At 36.1% G+C, this 20,178-nt stretch overlaps 1 protein-coding gene across 3 annotated transcripts in view; it reads left to right on the top strand.

Annotated features, from left to right (window-relative positions):
* Positions 1–4,967: 4,967 nt before the first annotated feature.
* The window catches only part of SOX5 (SRY-box transcription factor 5), a 349,622-nt gene continuing 334,411 nt past the window's right edge, over positions 4,968–20,178 (top strand). For 2 of the 3 annotated variants that reach the window (XM_007446268.1, XM_007446270.1), the window contains exon 1: positions 4,968–5,198. In XM_007446268.1, coding sequence (XP_007446330.1) covers positions 4,968–5,198 — 231 coding nt within the window. The remainder of the gene's footprint in view (positions 5,199–20,178) is intronic. The other variant, XM_007446269.1, reaches the window with a different exon arrangement.

Below are 20,178 nucleotides of genomic sequence, written 5' to 3'. Positions count from 1 at the left end.
GTTAATCTTTCTAGAGGCTCTAGGGGGGAGTTTGTTTCATTGCCTTTTCTACCTCCGAAGAGGCTCACGACCGCATCATCCATTTTCAAAGCCAGACACATGGTATCTTCCAATCTCTCTCTCTCTCTCTCTCACTCTGATCCTCCTGCCTCCCACCCTTATAAGGATCTTTGTGATTACTTTTCGTCCACCCAGAATATCCAGAATCGTCTCCTTATCCCAAGATCCTTAACTTAATCATATATGCAAAGTCCCTTTGCCTTGTAAGGTAACATATTCACAGGTTTCAGGGATTAGGATTTGGACATCTTGGGTGAGAGGCATTATTCTGACTAGCACAGTGGGTCTGCAACCTTAACTGTGCATGAGAATCACCTGGAAGCTTTAAAAATTTCTGACACCCTGTGTGCATTCTGAAACCAATAACATCAAAATGTCTGGCAGTGGGACCCAGGCAGCAGCATTTTTTTAAACCTCCCCATATTGTTCCAATGTGTATTCAAAGTTGAAAACCACTGGTTTAGCTTTCTGTTGCAGTCTTATTAAATCTTTTATTTACTCTACCCCTAAGTTTGCTATATATATCTGAATACAGTTGGGGACATCCTATTTACATAGCCTTTAGCCAATAGCAAAGGACTCCAGTAGTTTTAAAATTACTTTCACGTATGGACTAGAGTAGCCTGATTGTGCAGATTTCTACAGGGACAACTGAAGGAAAAGTGACTACTTGTAAGACCAAGTTGCCCCTTACAAGGGAGTCTCTTTCTTATCTATTACATTCATGTAACTCAGCAACTCCAGGAACGTTATAGACTAGAAATGGGATTTAGTCCATATTCTTGTGTCTCCCCTTTTCCTAAGTAAGCTTGAAACTTAAATTTATATTATACATCCTAAAACCATCTCTGCATCTTTTCTTTTATCATGACTTCCTGCGTAAGGTTCCATCTCCATTTTATCCCAAGGTTTCTGTTTGTCCTTCTTTTCCCTCAAAATCCAACTGTTCAGTGATTCCCTGAAGCATTTCACAATCCTTTGGCCTTCATGAAGCCCTCGGGTGCTTAATTATAATGTCATTTGGCCCTTAACCTGAACTGTCTTTCATCATTATTTCTCGTTTTATTTAAAATTTTCTCAAACAGTTCGTAAGCTTTTTATTTTATTTTATTATTATTATTTTTTTGGCTTCATTGGGTCTTCGTTGCTGCGCGTGGGCTTTCTCTAGTTGCGGCTAGCTGGGGCTACTCTTCTTGCGATGTGCACGCTTCTCACTGTGGTGGCTTCTCTTGTGGAGCACGGGCTCTAGGCACGCAGGCTCAGTAGTTGTGGCGCACGGGCTTAGTTGCTCTGCGGCATGTGGGATCTTCCCGGACCAGGGCTCAAACCCCTGTCCCCTGCATTGGCAGGTGGATTCTTAACCACTGCGCTCCCAGGGAGGTCCCATTCATAAACTTTTAAAGCAGAAACCCTGAATTACACTTTTTTATTCCCATTAGAGAATAGTCTTGCACATAGTAGGTAGTGAGTAAAGGGTTGTTGATGATTTAAAGATTCCCTTTGGTCCTGGAATTAGACATCAGTTCTTTCAAGAAGATTTTCTTGTCCACACACAAAAAAGTGAGTTAAAGACTACTATTATAAACTATAATAGTGATAGTTATAAACTAACTCCAGAAGTTAGTTTCACACTAGATTGTGTTTGTCAGTCTCATGTCAGGTTCTTTGAAGTCTGAGCTTTGTTCATTGGTAGGTCTAGCACCTACCACAGGAATGACAAAAATCATCTCTGAATGAATACAGAGGAGCATAGCTCAGCCTAGATACTCAAGTTGTTCTAAGGTGTCCTTGGACTGTAGCACAGATGTGTAGTGGAAGCTGCAGGTATTGGAACCCTACATATCCCACACAGACAATACATGGAAATTTTCAGTGCCTCCTTAATGCTTTTTTTAAATTGAGACTTTCTTCTATCCAAAATGAAACCCTTTGGTAGACAAACTTTGGTAGACTAAACATAGATGATGCAACCAACAGATTGATAGCTCTTTACATAATTTATGTATTTTACTTTTTTCTCATTTTCGAGCCTCTTACTGAACTGTAACCATAGTCATTTTTATTCTAATAATTTAAAAAATATTTAAGAAATCTTTTACCTGAACTGCATAAAAATACTCTTAAGTCCAACACATTTAAGAGCATTCTATAAGTCTCTGAAAATGGAGTTGAAATAAAGATGAAATATGTAATATTTTAGGATCAATTTGCCTTTTGGCACCATGACTCCTTCGTGGTGTTTTAGACCTTATACTTTTTTCTCCATAGAATGATATGTAAATGGAGAGACTGTTTATCCAGTTGGATATAAAGATAATTTAGATATTGAAAGAACTAGAAGTCTTGAGAATAGCAATATCTTAACTATCTACCTTATATACCTTATGTCTACTTTTAGACTTTTAGTTTTCATAATCATTATTAATAACGATGTTAATGAAATAGAAGTCAGCAAAAAGGTCATGCCTTCTGAAAGTCATAGAATTGTACTAACTTAGGAAAAGCCAGCTAATCTAGCTTTCTGCTTTGATAACCCAGAAGCTGACTCTTGATAATAGCCTGGAATTTTCAGATCGTTAAGAGACTGATTATACATAAGGCTGAGGTGGGCTCCAAAATACCAGACTGTTAATTCCAGCAAGAATAGTAATGCCCATACAGACCCTAAATACTATGGTTTATGTAATAAATGAATGCACTCCTTGTAGTCAAGCTTCATGTGAAACTAAGAAATAATTAAAAGTCTCTTTATTGATTTAATCTGATAGATCACTTCGCAAAGACCTTACGTATTTTAAGTCTGTTCTGTTACTCCATTCCCTTTACGAGGATCAGAAGTTCGCATGGAGAGCGTGGAAACAAAACAGTGGTAGTTAAATCTCTCTAGTGTTAAGAGTTACTATGTACAGTTTAATCTGTCAATTTGGTGATAGATATGGTGTCGCCAACAAGACTGAGACTTTTCTAACTCTGTTAACTCCAGCCCCTTACTCTTACTACATACTTAGAGTATACTTTGGAGTAAACGTTGGTAATGAGATCAGAACTAAAGATACCTGAAATGTGCTGGCCCAGTCTGCTTCTCCTTTAAACAGTGCTTACATGGTAACCACTATCATTTCCTCCTTTTCCTCTGTTATTCAGCTGATCAAGACCCCTGCTATTGACATTTTTTCTTTAACACTTGCTAATACATTTGATCAGTTTACTGTCAAGTATGACTGGCCAGGGAGCATTTCTCTGTTGGGAGACTGTGTTTCATGTTGATTTTACAGTTTTAAGTCTTAGAAGGCAATCTGCATTGTTATTTTGGAGGTTTTTTTGTTTTCTCTGTTTTTGAGGGGGGTGGGTCACACTGTAGTTTTAAAGTTCGTAAAATAAACACCAGCTATTGTTTACTGAGTGTCTACTCCTAGCAAAGTGCTCTACAAGTCACTTTTCATATGGAGACAGTTCCTTCTCAAAAAAGTATTACGAGTAGATACGACATCTCACTTTAAAGGTGAGTAAATTGAAATAGAGATTAAAGTAAGTCTCACATGTAGTAAGTAGCAGAATCAGTATTTTAACTCCCTTTATTTTTTTCTACTGTGCTATTATATCTTCATAGAATATATTCAGCCCTTGAATACACTTTTCTTTTTAAACGTCTAACACTAAGAATAGTATTATTTAATGGTGATTAGAGGCCCCTTTTTTGGTAGTACATTTTAAGTTTAAAAATCAGTGATATATATGAAGGAAGTGATGTGGCAGTTAACTTTCCTGCCTCCTATTCCACTGGTCTAGGGTACGAATGGATGATTCTGTAAACACTCTTTGTTTGTTGAACAAAAATTAGGACTTTTTCAAGTTCAGGTCAAGTTGTGAATCCAAGAGAGGTTTTTTTTTTTTTTTAAATTAAAAATTTTAACTCTGTACTGCTTCTATGTAAAACTTTTAATGAAAAGGTTTTCTTATGTTCAACTAAAAATATTTGCCACTTATTTTTTAACCTCTGATAACATTCTCAACCAGACTCAAGTACAAAAAAATATTTAATTTTTGTTCAGTTATCTAAGTGCATTGTCCTATAGGCATTAGCTCATCAAAACAAAACATCCTTATTTGATTTTTTTCTTTTACTTAGGTATTCTAAGGAATAAATAAATCTGAGAATCCACATCTAAATATTTCATGGAACTGTGGAAATAAAACTGAAATATTTTTATATTCTTACCTTTTTTACTACTTGCAAATTTTATATTAGAACTAAATGCCAAAATTGGGTGATGGGGAGGTGAGAGAGAAAAATTCTCAAATGTTTCAGAATTAACAGTGATTGTAAAATTTATTCAGTTCTTAATAAGCTTTAAACAAATATCAAACTTTTTGTTCTGTGATCTGAGGTTTGCTGATAACAAATATTTCTGCATTTTATAATAATCTTACTTTTAATAAAATGCAAATCATTATAATGGCAACCATCCGTTTACTTTATTTTTTGATGAAAGAAATTTTAGTTATTTCTCTTCTTTTAACTGCCAACAGTATTTGCTATTCATAGATGTCCTGTCTTCAATAAGGTCTATCAAAGTGTAAAATGAGATGGGTATTTTTCTTTCCTTTAAAATGGAACAGTCTTTCATTATGCAGTGTTCTTAGGTGAATTCTCTTGTTTAAGAAGCCAGAATACAAGAGAGTGCTATATTAGTGTATTATTCTTACAACAAACAAGCACTGTTCTGTTGCTACCTGCTTGGCCATTGTTTCTGATTGCGTGTGCTTTGCAGTGGTATTTGGATGGTTTCCTGCTCTCTGCCAGCACAAAAAGGCATTTCTGTTACAATGGCCCCTAACCACACAATAACGGCATTAAGGATTTATGTGGAGGTTTCATTATTTTCTCCTCTTTTGTTCCTTCCAGGATGTCTTCCAAGCGACCAGCCTCTCCGTATGGGGAAGCAGATGGAGAGGTAGCCATGGTGACAAGCAGACAGAAAGTGGAAGAAGAGGAGAGTGACGGGCTCCCAGCCTTTCACCTTCCCTTGCATGTGAGTTTTCCCAACAAGCCTCACTCTGAGGAATTTCAGCCAGTTTCTCTGCTGACGCAAGAGACTTGTGGCCATAGGACTCCCACTTCTCAGCACAATACAATGGTAGGTTTCTCACGGTCTATTGTGCCTACACTCACTTTGTGACCAGTCTACCCCTCTAGTAGTTTAGCTTCAGTCCTAGGCTTTGTAATTATCATCTACTTAATAGCCATACACAAGATTCACTCCTAACATCTTAAAATTCTTAATAAGTAAATTGATTCCAGTAGGGAGTATAAATAGGCTATTTTTGTTTTGTTTTGTTTTGCTTTGATTTTGTTTTTCAAGAATTCTGCTTTTGAGGCACTCCCAACTTAATTAGGGGAAAAACATAATATAAGAATAATGTTAAAGTAACACATTTAAAATTAGTCCTCATGAAAGTTAGGTATCATAATATTTCTAGGAAAATATTTTTCCAGATAAAGCTGCAACATAGTTTGAACATTTCCACCATGATAAATCAGTGCTTTTTCAATTTCTGCTTTGCCCAGATTGGATTCCAGTGTTTCTTACAGTACTGGGAATATTACAGAAGAATGTGTTTCAAAGAGACAATACTTTTCTAATGTTACTGCACTAATTTTTAACTCAGTCTCATTCACTCTGTTGCTCTGATAATGCAGTAATTCCCTGGTACCTCCTATTCTAGAATTTGGAGCTCAGGATAATTTATCTGGCCCTTCATCCTGGGGTCTGGATCACTGCAGAGGATTATGAAGCTGTGGTTTCATGGAGGAGAGGGAAGAAGGCAGCATAGCATCTTTGGCTGAACCTTAAACAGCAGACCCACAGACGACTAAATGAGGCCTTTAGGTTCTTCTTTGGAACTTAAGTGCATAGAATCAGCGTGCCAGCAAGGTAGCAGGGCACTTAGGTGTCAGTAAAGCCACCCTCGCCTTTTCAACATGGCTTCTTGGGTGGATGTCACATTTTTTGTGGCCCTTCTACTTCAAGGAGGTCAGTGCTGTTAATCTGAACCAGATCACACCAACAAAAATATTTCATCACACATCCTCACACCTTTAAGAACAGCTCTGATCCTGTTAAATCCTTTGGTTTTGTTTTGTTTTGTTTTTTGTTTTTTTGGCCTTCTCTAGGAAATTATTACACATCATAAACATGTTCGGTACTGAAATATGCCCACTTGTGTATGTCATTGCATTACATATGCAATGTGGAATTAAATCAGCAAGAAGAATCAGATTATCTTCTAATATCTGGGAAATAAACACTGTTCTTCGATAATTCACATTAGATTTAACTACTTCCATTCAACATTTTAAGCCTCATAGGTCAGAATTTCTCTGGGTATTTTTGACTGTGTGCCAGAATTTTCTTACCAAAAATAATGTTTTCGCTAACACTTATACAGCGCTTTTACAGATGTGTTGTTTCAAGCACGTGACATATATTACTCGTTTAACCTTCACAATAATTCAATGAAGTGTTATCATTAATCCCACTTTACAGATGAGGAGGAAACTGAGGCAACAGTGAGGTTTAAATAGTTTGCTCCAGATCACAGCTAGTAAGTGGGAGAACCAGGGTTTACCCAGGCAGTCTGGCTTTGGATTCCATGCTTATAAACATTATAAGCTCTTCACAAGAGTACACACATATTTAATTTTCTGATCATCTCTTATTTGGTAAATTAAATCCGTAATTCCTCCTTTTTTTCCCTCTACTGTGAATTCATGTTAGTCACGTGCAGTGATATAACTTCTTTGCCTCCTCTCACAAAGGTTAAACTAGGAAAAGAAAGGGGGGAAATGGTAGTATGCAGCTCAACAGGGTAGAGAGGTTGCATTCCCCGTTTGACATTGCATCAGTGCTCATGCTTTTCCCCTCTCAATATTTTGACCATTGCCTTCTTTCAGGGAGTACCCTCTGGAGAGTGCTTCTTGGTTTGGTTTTCCTATACTACTGCTATAAACAGAAACACACACACTTAAAGGAGTGAATATAAATAATTATTACTAGAAGAATACCAGAAAGATAAAGAAGAAATTATCTTAAATACTCAAGGATGGGTATGAGAAAAGTATATTAAATTACATACTATAGTTGGCATGAGTGGATGCTGTGATGCAGGATGTTAGTGGAAATGAAATCATTCAGTTTGTAATGGAGAATTCAGTTTAACTAAATGAAACCTGTGAACTGCCTACTTTGTACCAAGTTTTCTCTTGTGCACTATGGAAATAGATTTGCATAAGGCACAACTCCTTTCCTCAAGCAGCTTTATCTAGGAGAGAAGTTCTTAACTCTGGTCTGTGGATCTCCTGAAGATGACTGGAGAATTCTGTATGTGCACACATGTGAGTAGGGTTTCGGTTTTCACCAGATTCTCAAGTAGATCTGTAGCCCAAAAAAGACTAAGATCTACTGTTCTTGAAGTTAATACACTTGGTATACAACTGGTTTAACTTAGTTTTAGTGACATCAGCACTGATATTTTCTCTTACTATATATCTAATTGGCTTCTAAATTTGTTTCTGCCTCAAAAGTTTCTTGATTCCACCAGCTTTTCATCTCTAACAGTTGAAGAGTCTCCTATATGATCTCAAACTTCCAGCCTCTCCTCTTTCCAGTCTTCCTTTCAACTTCCACTAGACTTCTTTCCCTGAGAAAAGAGTTGGATTATTTATCCCGCTTTGGAAGCTAGTGTATGTCCTTGTTGCCTACAGGGTTTAGTCTAAAACTATCTTAGCATGAAACTCTCTATGTAGACCAGCACCAAAATATGGCTTTTGTCTCCTCTTCGGCCACATCCTGCCATAGACCCAGTGCTTCAGTCATGCAAAGATTTTCATATATGTTCATAAACATACCAGGTGACCTCAAATGACACATACTTATTCTTTCTAGCTGGAAAACTCTTTTTCATATTTTACAGTCCTGGTGAATTGTGTTTCTCCCACGAGACTGAGTTCAAAATTGCTTCTTTTTAGGTGCTTTCACTGACTTCCCAAGGCAGAATGGTTGCTGCATTATTCTTTTATCCATGGTACTTGTTTATAGCTTTTCTCATGGTCTGTATTATAATTTATGTGTTTACATGTTTGGCTTTCTACTCACTGTATTTCTCCTTAAAGGCACAGTCATACACACGCACATACACATTTGTAGTTCTGATACCTAGCATATAATAGATACTTAATTTATGAGTACTGATTAAATGGCAGAGTTTATATGGACGATTAAGTAGGAAATATGTTTTGAACAAAGTTGTTAAGGTGTTATTCATGGTGAATATGCTGATTTTCTAGAAATTTTAGAACTAAAGTAGAATCTACTACTGTGTAGAAAGTATGTTACAATAGTCATGATATATTCAGCTATTAAGCTGATTAAGGTATATTTTACCCATTTATCAAAATGATTGAATACATTCATAGAATTGTTATTCAACACATTCTTTGTATTTTTTTCTGGATACTAGGCAGTTGTCATATTCACATAACAAGTCCTTTTATTTTCAATAGTAAAATACATTCTTTATTTGTTTTCCTATTCAATATCTTTGAAAACAGAGAGAATGTTTCATGGTTTTTATATCATAGAGTTCAACTTATGGAAAAAAAAAAAAACAGCTTTCCAGATTTCATTGCTGGTTTATGCGTGACATTCATACTCCAAAGAGAGGTGTTGAGAGGTCTACATTTTGTATTGCCCACGTAGTTTAGAGACAAAGTAAAACTTTTGAGTAGTCCCTTTAATGATGACTTGAAGTTATAGAGAAATGCTTTCAGTATAAAATTTAGGTTAGAAAATATTTCCTGAGATAGAAGTTCTGTACATCTCATGGCTGTTGCCATATAAAGATTTTGGGAAATTAGGGTCCTATGTTCATATTCAGGGTATGCAAGTGTTAAGGTTTGGAATTGGGTCAGATAAAGATGTAGTTCTTCCTTTCTGAAGTTGTGTTTTTTGCCTTAATATTTTGGAGAAATAAGCTAAGTAAGAGTAACTCCCCAAACAGCTGTAACTGGTGTAAATACTACAAGTCCTTCTGTTCCTTCTATACTCACTGTTCAGAATGCACTATAGATGAACTTTCGTAAGCAGATTATACACATAAAAATACTGTCAGATAATTATAATTATAACATATATAGTTATATATATTATATAACTATTATATATATAATTATAATAATGCCATAATTATAAAATACTGTCAGATTTCTAATCAATATAAGATTGAGACACATAATTATAAATATGAAAAAGACTGATTCTGTTGGGCCTTCTCTGAAGCTCTCATAATTTTGCCAAGCAATTGATAGCAGCATTTGCTTCCCATATAATCTTCAGAAAGCTAAAAGGCAAGGTTGGCAAGTCTGGTTATGACCTGAGTGGAAATGCAGCCCTGGGCTTTATGTTTATGAAGGGCAAATCTACCCTTCTTGTCCCCTCTGCCTCTTTTTTTTAACATGAGTTTGGAGGCTGTCACTTCAGAGTTTCAGAGACAAGCAAGAGACACTATAATGCCTCTCACTGTTGTGGCCTCTCCCGTTGCGGAGCACAGGCTCCGGACGCGCAGGCCCGGCAGCCAAGGCTCACGGGTCCAGCAGCTCCACGGCACGTGGGATCTTCTCGGACCGGGGCACGATCCCGTGCCCCCAGCATTGGCAGGCGGACTCTCAACCACTGCGCCACCAGGGAAGCCCCCTGGCTCATTTTTAATGATAGTTCTGATATAGATGGATTTATTTCATGATGCAGAGGACTATCCAGAACATTTCCTCATGTCAGTCAATGTGATTATTTATGAGCACCAGAAGGAAACAGAGTAAGTCTGAAGAGAAATCAAGTAGCAGCATGAGAGGCAGCCAGGGGACTCTATGGTAGCCATGCTGGTTCTCGTTTTGTCTGGTTGCATGCTACTTCTGCTGGTTAGATGGTTGTTCTACTGTCAAATGTGATGTGAAATGAAAGTCTTGACCACCTGTGGTTACTGAATAATCAGTTTTATTTTTTTTCCCCCATAAAATGTTTTCTTTTATCTCAACCAAACTCTCTTTTGATTCAAGTTCCTGTTGAGTTGAGTGAACAGTTTTGTATAACCGCAGAGTGGCTGCTTCCCAAGATTGATTTTTAAAGCATACAGTTATTTATTTTAAGAATACAGTATTAAAAAATAACTTGGGTTGTTCTCTCTACAGACAGCTGAATTTCAAATGAAATAAATACTATGTTTGCGTAGAATTTTTTAGCATTTAAAGATCCAGTGGATTTGGAAATGTGATGCTATAATATATTCTGTTATCTCAATTATTGCTTATATTGATAAGATTTTCCTGGTATTATTAAAGAACTCTGGGTATATGATACATTGATTAGGTTTAATAAGTTGATGTATCTTAATGTTAATGTGTTTAAACACTGCAGGGTCAATAGTTATCACAAAGCAACATTCAATGTGAGTCAGTTTCTTTGTAAAGTCCAGCAGATGGAGAAAAAGGTGTCTTTTTAAGTTGATCTTCTATAGAAGCTGGACATATAACTGAGAGCCAAGTATAAAATTATAGCAAGGTTCCAGTATATGAAATGCAACCTTAAACACTTAAACCCTGAAAAGAATTCATTCAGTGCACACGACAGAGAGAGGCTTTTACTTGCTCAGGCTCACTGTCAACTCCTAGGATTCTTTATTTACCCAATATAATTTTAATTGCTATATGATAGCTGTGTCTTGAAATAACCTTTATATAAATTTTGCTTACAATCTGACAGTTGTTAGTAATGCATTTTCGATGTTTGACTAGGATAATTTTATGTGTGAACTACTGTTCAGAAAACTTAAGAAGGAAAAGAGAAAACTGCATGTGTTATTTAAAAATAAGTCACAGAATAGGACCTTAATTATAGTATGGTAAAGATTCCTATTTTTATATGGTGGTTTTTATAAGCTTTCAAATTTCCGCTTACCTTTGTACATCAAACTTAGCCTAAGTTATTGTGATGGTATAATGCATACTGTTGTTAACACGAGTACGGTTATTGTGCCAGTTCTAATAATGAGAATTTCATTGTTTAGAAGGAGCATTCTCCTACACTCTAGACAAAAATGTAATTACTTTTGAACGATGTGGAATGTGCTCAGTTTAATAGCATGGAGAATAGATTCAGAAGGATTCAGATAAAGTAAGCTTGCAAACCGTATGTGCAGTGTGACAGTATAAAATTATGAGAGTAGGCAGTATAATTCTACACACACACATACCCAATTTCACACACTTGATCTATAAACTGTTGTTTTTGTAAAAGATAGGCTTGCTTATCTGAACAAGGCCAGTTCAACTGAAACAAGGTGAAAATGGTGACAAGTTTGAATTTGTTTTTTATGCTAAATTGATGTTTATCATACAATGAAATTACATTGTTACAAACATTATTCTGTAAATGTTGTCAGAAAATACCACACCTGTTTATCTAGATAAAATCCTAGGCTTGCGTTTGAATGTAAGTGGTTCAATCTTTACACTTGCATTGTTTCTGAAGATTACCCCCAGGGCTAGAAGGAATGAGGACATGTGAAGAACAATCATTTGGGGTCCATCAAAGCCACCGGATTAAGCTGTGCAATAGATCTGGTTTTGTCCTGTTGCCATAAAACCTTGATTCATATGATGTCCACAGTATTTGAAGTACTATGTTGAGTTTGAAGCTAACTAGGCCTTGAGAAATTAATGAACGTACTCTCACATTAAAAAAAAAAAAAAAAAAGCACTATGTGGGAATTGCGAGATAGTTCAGGGCACGTAATGAGGGTCTAGTGTTAGCTTCTTCACAGAGTGCTATGCAGTGACAGGGGAATGAGTAAGAACTTCTAATGCTGTGGTAATGGGGCAACATGTGCTTGCTTAAGAAGATTTGGTCTAATGGAATTTAATGGCTTTCATTTAATAGGGGTCTTGCGGAAAGATTCAACTCAAATATATACAAGGAATACCTATCAGCAGAGATGCAGAAATGAGTAAGAACTAGTCTGTTCCCTCATGTAGTTTTTTTATATAGTATGGAGGTAAGATAAGCACAGAAATCACGAGATTGTAATATAAAATATTAGAATCCTGATACAGGCTAACAAGTGCTAAGGAGATTCACAGTTGAAAGGTGTCTCATCTGTGGGGATCAGAACCATATTAATATGAAGTTGTTCCCATAAGAAAATTACTAGATTCCAAGGTATCAAAACATACATACACACTGGATCATTACTGTTGATGCAGAATCTTTACTTTATACTTGTGGATTGTTTTGCTTTTGTCATAAATATCTTGTTCCCAGAAGAAATAATTAAGTAAGAAAAAAATAAGAAAACATACTAAAGACAAAGTGCCCTGTAAAGGTCTTAATGTAAAATGTAGGGAAGGTAGTAAAATATGTGCCTCATATTAATAGGAATAAAAACAGCCACTTTAGTTATTCGTGTTCTTTAATCTGGGTTACCACCTTGAATAAAGTGGAAAGAATGGTGGAATACTTGGCCAGGATACTGGAAATAGCAAGAATGCTAGGAAGCAGTGCTGGAGGCATACTTGAATAGTGTTCCTGAATTTGTGGAAGGGATAGGTGTTCATCTTGATCTCATTTGTTATTCTCATACCTGCATGATATGATCATTTGTATTTGGAAGTTAAAAATAATCAAAAGTTTGGGAACCAACCTTCATTCTGTATCTTAGACGTTTGTTTTCAGTTCTACCTCATTTTCTTCCTTTGATTCTTTTCATTTGCTCCTCTTCTTCCTCTCTCTTTCAGTTTGCCTCTATCAGAAAACATTCTTAATGGATCCTCTTGTGGATCTCAATGGAGCCATTATCAGGAAGGGAGAGGGGGTAGGAGAATCAACACCATTATGCTCTGATACATACTTCCTTCTAATTTACATATACTGCCTTTTGGGTGGTTGCCAAACCTTCCTGCAGTCAGGCTAGGTTTCTCTTACTGTATGTGATTAATAAAGATCAATTGGTCTATGATAAAGTTTACACTGATTTTTTAGTAAACAGAGATGGTATAGTTAGTTTTTTACAAAACTATATGATATATTTCTTTAGTTTATTCAGAGGTTATATTCTTTAACTTTTCTTTCATGATCCAGTGTTGATAAAGTAGTGATAATTTTAGTTTTAATATCTTTACTTGGCAAACAAACAACATATACTTAGAACCTTGTATTGGTTTGCAACTTATTTTTTGAAATTGTACTTATCTATGAATCCAAATGTCTGGGACACAGTGCTTTAGCAGATGCCTGTGCTCTTTGTGTGCCTATAACTAGCTTTCATATTAAATTATTTGACAGCGTCTGTCACTATTTTCATTCAGTTCTTAACTCTTTCTTTAACTCAATTAATTGTTTTTGTCTTTCTATTTATTTCCAAAATGTGAGATTTTATAGAGATTGGTAAAAATGAGAAATAGGGAATGGAGATCATTTTATATAACTAGAAAGTAATTTTGATGTTAGTGGCACTATATTAACTTAATATGGGTGATAATAGCAATGAGTTTGTCATTTCTTATTTTGTACTTGCAAAGGACACTTACCTAAGAGAATCCAAAATAAATAAAAATTGTGCAGTGCTGGTGCCTGAATGCTAGGAATTGGAATGAAATCTACAAGACTCGATAACTGAATTGCTAATGGGACCTGGAAATATTTCAGATAGTACTTACATCATGTTTCCTCTTGGCTGTATTAGTTAGATACAACTATCCACTGGACCCAAAAAGGAAAAATAATCTTTGTATAGCAGTCTCTTTAAAAAGCACAACCATTAGCACTTAATTTGGATCTTAAGAAAGTAAAGTCATAAAAGAAACATAAGGTAGCATTGGACTTTCATTGCAATTTCTTTTTCTCACATCTTTTGGCAATTAGACTCACATAGCTTCTCTTTAAAAAGTTTCAACAGGGACTTCCCTGGTGGTCCAGTGGGTAAAACCCTGCTCCCAATGCAGGGGACACAGGTTCGATCCCCGGTCGGGAAACTAGATCCCACGTGCATGCGGCGACTAAGAAGTCCACATGCCGTGACTAAAGATGCCTCAGCCAACATCCCGCATCCTGCAACTAAGACCTGGCACAGCCAAAATAAGTAAATGAAATAAATAAAAAAAATAAAAGTTTCGACAAATACCTTGATTTGGGGGTGATAGGCTAAAAATTAGAAAGGAATTCTATAACACAGAAAATCTAATAGGAAGTCGGGGGGGGGAGCATGTTCAAGAGAAATGATGCTTTAAGAAATGAAATTCTAACTGAGGGAATGGAAAAAGATATTCCATGCAAATGGAAACAAAAGAAAGCTGGAGTAGCAATTCTCATATCCGACAAAATAGACTTTAAAATAAAGACTATTACAAGAGACAAAGAAGGACACTACATAACGATCAAGGGATCAATCCAAAAAGAAGATATAAAAATTGTAAATATTTATGCACCCAACATAGGAGCACCTCAATACATAAGGCAAATGCTAACAGCCATAAAAGGGGGAATGAAAAGTAACACAGTTATAGTAGGGCACTTTAACACCCCACTTTCACCAATGAACAGATCATCCAAAATGAAAATAAATATGGAAACACAAACTTTAAATGATACATTAAACAATATGGACTTAATTGATATTTATAGGACATTCCATCCAAAAACAACATAATACACCTTCTTCTCAAGTGCTCATGGAACATTCTCCAGGATAGATCATATCTTGGGTCACAAATCAAGTCTTGGAAAATTTAAGAAAATTGAAATCATATCAAGTATCCTTTCTGACCACAATGCTATGAGACTAGATATCAATTACAGGAAAAAATCTGTAAAAAGTAAAAAATACAAACACATGGAGGCTAAACAATACACTACTTAATAACGAAGTGATCACTGAAGAAATCAAAGAGGAAATTAAAAAATACCTAGAAACAAATGACAATGGAGATACAACGACCCAAAACCTATGGGATGCAGCAAAAGCAGTTCTAAGAGGGAAGTTTATAGCAATACAAGCCCACCTTAAGAAGCAGGAAACATCTCGAATAAACAACCTAACCTTGCACCTCAAGCAATTAGAGAAAGAAGAACAAAAAAACCCCAGAGTTAGCAGAAGGAAAGAAATCATAAAAATCAGATCAGAAATAAATGAAAAAGAAATGAAGGAAACGATAGCAAAGATCAATAAAACTAAAAGCTGGTTCTTTGAGAAGATAAACAAAATTGATAAACCATTAGCCAGACTCATCAAGAAAAAAAGGGAGAAGACTCAAATCAACAGAATTAGAAATGAAAAAGGAGAAGTAACAACTGACACTGGAGAAATACAAAGGATCATGAGGGATTACTACAAGCAACTCTATGCCAGTAAAATGGACAACCTGGAAGAAACGGACAAATTCTTAGAAATGCACAACCTACCAAGACTGAATCAGGAAGAAATAGAAAATATGAACAGACCAATCACAAGCACTGAAATTGAAACTGTGATTAAAAATCTTCCAACAAACAAAAGCCCAGGGCAGATGGCTTCACAGGCAAATTCTATCCAACATTTATAGAAGAGCTGACACCTATCCTTCTCAAACTCTTCCAAAATATAGCAGAGGAAGGAACAGTCCCAAACTCATTCTACAAGGCCACCATCACCCTGATACTAAAACTAGACAAACATGTCACAAAGAAAGAAAACTACAGGCCAATATCACTGATGAACACAGATGCAAAACTCCTCAACAAAATACTAGCAAACAGTATCCAACAGAACATTAAAAGGATCATACACCATGATCAAGTGGGGTTTATTCCAGGAGTGCAAGGATTCTTCAATATATGCAAATCAATCAACGTGATACACCATATTAAAATACTGAAGGAGAAAAACCATATGATCATCTCAGTAGATGCAGAGAAAGCTTTCAACAAAATTCAACACCCATTTATGATAAAAACCCTGCAGAAAGTAGGCATAGAGGGAACTTTCCTCAACATAATAAAGGCCATATATGACACACCCACAGCCAACATCATCCTCTATGGTGAAAAACTGAAAGCATTTCCACTAATATCAGGAACAAGACAAGGTTTTCCACTCTCACCACTCTTATTCAACATAGTTTTGGAAGTTTTAGCCACAGCAATCAGAGAAGAAAAGGAAATAAAAGGAATCCAAATCGGAACAGAAGAAGTAGAGCTGTCACTGTTTGCAGATGACATGATACTATACATAGAGAATCCTAAAGATGCTACCAGAAAACTACTAGAGCTAATCAATGAATTTGGTAAAGTAGCAGGATACAAAATTAATGCACAGAAATCTCTGGCATTCCTATATACTAGTGATGAAAAATCTGAAAGTGAAATCAAGAAAACACTCCCATTTACCATTGCAACAAAAAGAATAAAATATCTAGGAGACAAATATCTACCATAAAATACAATAAAATATCTACCTAAAGGACAAAAGACAAATAAAATATCTATCTAAGGAGACAAAACCTGTATGGAGAAAATTATAAGACATTGATTAAAGAAATTAATAGATGGAGAGATATACCATATTCTTGGATTGGAAGAATCAAGATTGTGAAGATGACTATGCTACCCAAAGGAATCTACAGATTCAATGCAATCCCTATCAAACTACCAATGGCATTTTTCACAGAACTAGAACAAAATATTTCACAATTTGTATGGAAATACAAAAGACCCCGAATAGCCAAAGCAATCATGAGAACGAAAAATGGAGCGGGAGGAATCAGGCTCCCTGACTTCAGACTATACTACAAAGCTACAGTAATCAAGACACTATGGTACTGGCACAAAAACCAAAATATAGATCAATGGAACAGGATAGAAAGCCCAGAGATAAACCCACGCACATATGGTCACCTTGTCTTTGATAAAGAAGGCAGGAATGTACAGTGGAGAAAGGACAGCCTCTTCAATAAGTGGTGCTGGGAAAACTGGACAGCTACATGTAAAAGTATGAGATTAGAACACTCCCTAACACCATACACAGAAATAAGCTCAAAATGGATTAAAGACCTAAATGTAAGGCCAGAAACTATCAAACTCTTAGAGGAAAACATAGGCAGAACACTCAATTAGATAAATCACGGCAAGATCCTTTTCGACCCACCTCCTAGAGAAATGGAAATAAAAACAAAAATAAACAAATGGGACCTAATGAAACTTCAAAGCTTTTGCACAGCAAAGGAAACCATAAACAAGACCAAAAGACAACCCTCAGAATGGGAGAAAATATTTGCAAATGAAGCAACTGACAAAGGATTAATCTCCAAAATTTACAAGCAGCTCATGCAGCTCAATAACAAAAAAACAAACAACCCAATCCAAAAATGGGCAGAAGACCTAAATAGACATTTCTCCAAAGAAGATATACAGACTGCCAACAAACACATGAAAGAATGCTCAACATCATTAATCATTAGAGAAATGCAAATCAAAACTACAATGAGATATCATCTCACACCAGTCAGAATGGCCATCATCAAAAAATCTACAAACAATAAATGCTGGAGAGGGTGTGGAGAAAAGGGAACCCTCTTGCACTGTTGGTGGGAATGTAAATTGATACAGCCACTATGGAGAACAGTATGGAGGTTCCTTAAAAAACTACAAATAGAACTACCATATGACCCAGCAATCCCACTACTGGGCATATACCCTGAGAAAACCATAATTCAAAAATAGTCATGTACGAAAATGTTCATTGCAGCTCTGTTTACAATAGCCAGGAGGTGGAAACAACCTAAGTGTCCATCATTGGATGAATGGATAAAGAAGATGTGGCACATATATACAATGGAATATTACTCAGCCAAAAAAGAAACGAAATTGAGTTATTTGTAGTGAGGTGGATGGACCTAGAGTCTGTCATACAGAGTGAAGAAAGTCAGAAAGAGAAAGATAAATACCATATGCTAACACATATATATGGAATCTAAGAAAAAAAAAATGTCGTGAAGAACCTAGGGGTTAGGCGGGAATAAAAACACAGACCTACTAGAGAATGGAGGATATGGGGAGGGGGAAGGGTAAGCTGGGACAAAGTGAGAGAGTGGCATGGACATATATACACTACCAAGCGTAAAATAGGTAGCTAGTGGGAAGCAGCCGCATAGCACAGGGAGATCAGCTCAGTGGTTTGTGACCACCTACAGGGGTGGGATAGGGAGGGTGGGAGGGAGGGATATGCAAGAGGGAGGAGATATGGGAACATATGTATATGTATAACTGATTCACTTTGCTATAAAGCAGAAACTAACACACCATTGTAAAGCAATTATACTCCAATAAAGATGTAAAAAAAAAAAAAAAAGAACACATGGAGGCTAAACAATACACTACTAAATAACCAAGAGATCACTGAAGAAATCAAAGAGGAAATTAAAAAATACCTAGAAACAAATGGCAATGAAAACACGACGACCCAAAGCCTATGGGATGCTGCAAAAGCACTTTTAAGAGGGAAGTTTATAGCAGTACAATCCTACCTCAAGAAACAAGAAACATCTCAAATAAACAACCAAACCTTACACCTAAAGCTATTAGAGAAAGAAGAACAAAAAAATCCCGAAGTTAGCAGAAGGAAAGTAATCATAAAGATCAGATCAGAAATAAATGAAAGAGAAATGAAGGAACACTAGCAAACGTCAATAAAACTAAAAGCTGGTTCTTTGAGAAGATAAACAAAATTGATAAACCATTAGCCAGACTCATCAAGAAAAAAAGGGAAAAGACTCAAATCAATAGAATTAGAAATGAAAAAGGAGAAGTAACAACTGACCCTGCAGAAATACAAAGGATCATGAGAGATTACTGCAAGCAGCTCTATGCCAATAAAATAGACAACCTGGAAGAAATGGGCAGATTCTTAGAGAAGCACAGCCTTCCGAGACTGAACCAGGAAGAAATAGAAAATATCAACAGACCAATTACAAGCATTGAAATTGAGACTGTGATTAAAAATCTTCCAACAAACAAAAGCCCAGGACCAGATGGCTTTACAGGTGAATTCTATCAAACATTTAGAGAAGAGCTGACACCTATCCTTCTCAAACTCTTCCAAAATATAGCAGAGGGAGGAACACTCCCATACTCATTCTACGAGGCCACCATCACCCTGATACCAAAACCAGACAAGGATGTCACAAAGAAAGAAAACTACAGGCCAATATCACTGATGAACATAGATGCAAAAATCCTCAACAAAATACTAGCAAACAGAATCGAACAGCACATTTAAAGGATAATACACCATGGTCAAGTGGGGTTTATCCCAGGAGTGCAAGGATTCTTCAATATACGGAAAACAATCAATGTGATAAACCATGTTAACAAGTTGAAGGAGGAAAACCATATGATCATCTCAATAGGTGCAGAAAAAGCTTTTGACAAAATTCAACCCCCATTTTCGATAAAAACCCTCCAGGAAGTAGGCATAGAGGGAACTTTCCTCAACATAATAAAGGCCATATATGACAAACCCACAGCCAACATTGTTCTCAGTGGTGAAACACTGAAACCATTTCCGCTAAGATCAGGAACAAGACAAGGTTGTCCACTCTCACCACTCTTATTCAACATAGTTTTGGAAGTTTTAACCACAGCAATCAGAGAAGAAAAAGAAAAGGAATCAAAATTGGAAAAGAGGAAGTAAAGCTGTCACTGTTTGCAGATGACATGATACTATACATAGAGAATCCTAAAGATGCCACCAGAAAACTACTAGAGCTAATCAATGAATTTGGTAAAATAGCAGGATACAAAATTAATGCACAGAAATCTCTGGCATTCCTATACACTACTGATGAAAAATCTGAAAGAGAAATTAAGGAAACACTCCCATTTATCACTGCAACAAAAAGAATAAAATACCTAGGAATAAATCTACCTAAGAAGACAAAAGACCTGTATGCAGAAAATTATAAGACACTGATGAAAGAAATTAAAGATGATACAAACATATAGAGAGATATACCATATTCTTGGATTGGAAGAATCA

This window comes from Lipotes vexillifer, unplaced genomic scaffold, assembly GCF_000442215.2.
Source record: "Lipotes vexillifer unplaced genomic scaffold, Lipotes_vexillifer_v1.1 scaffold477, whole genome shotgun sequence".
Classification (NCBI taxonomy): Eukaryota; Metazoa; Chordata; class Mammalia; order Artiodactyla; family Lipotidae; genus Lipotes; species Lipotes vexillifer.
Note: the sequence above shows the minus strand (reverse complement) of the source record. Positions and strands in the feature narration are given on the sequence as shown.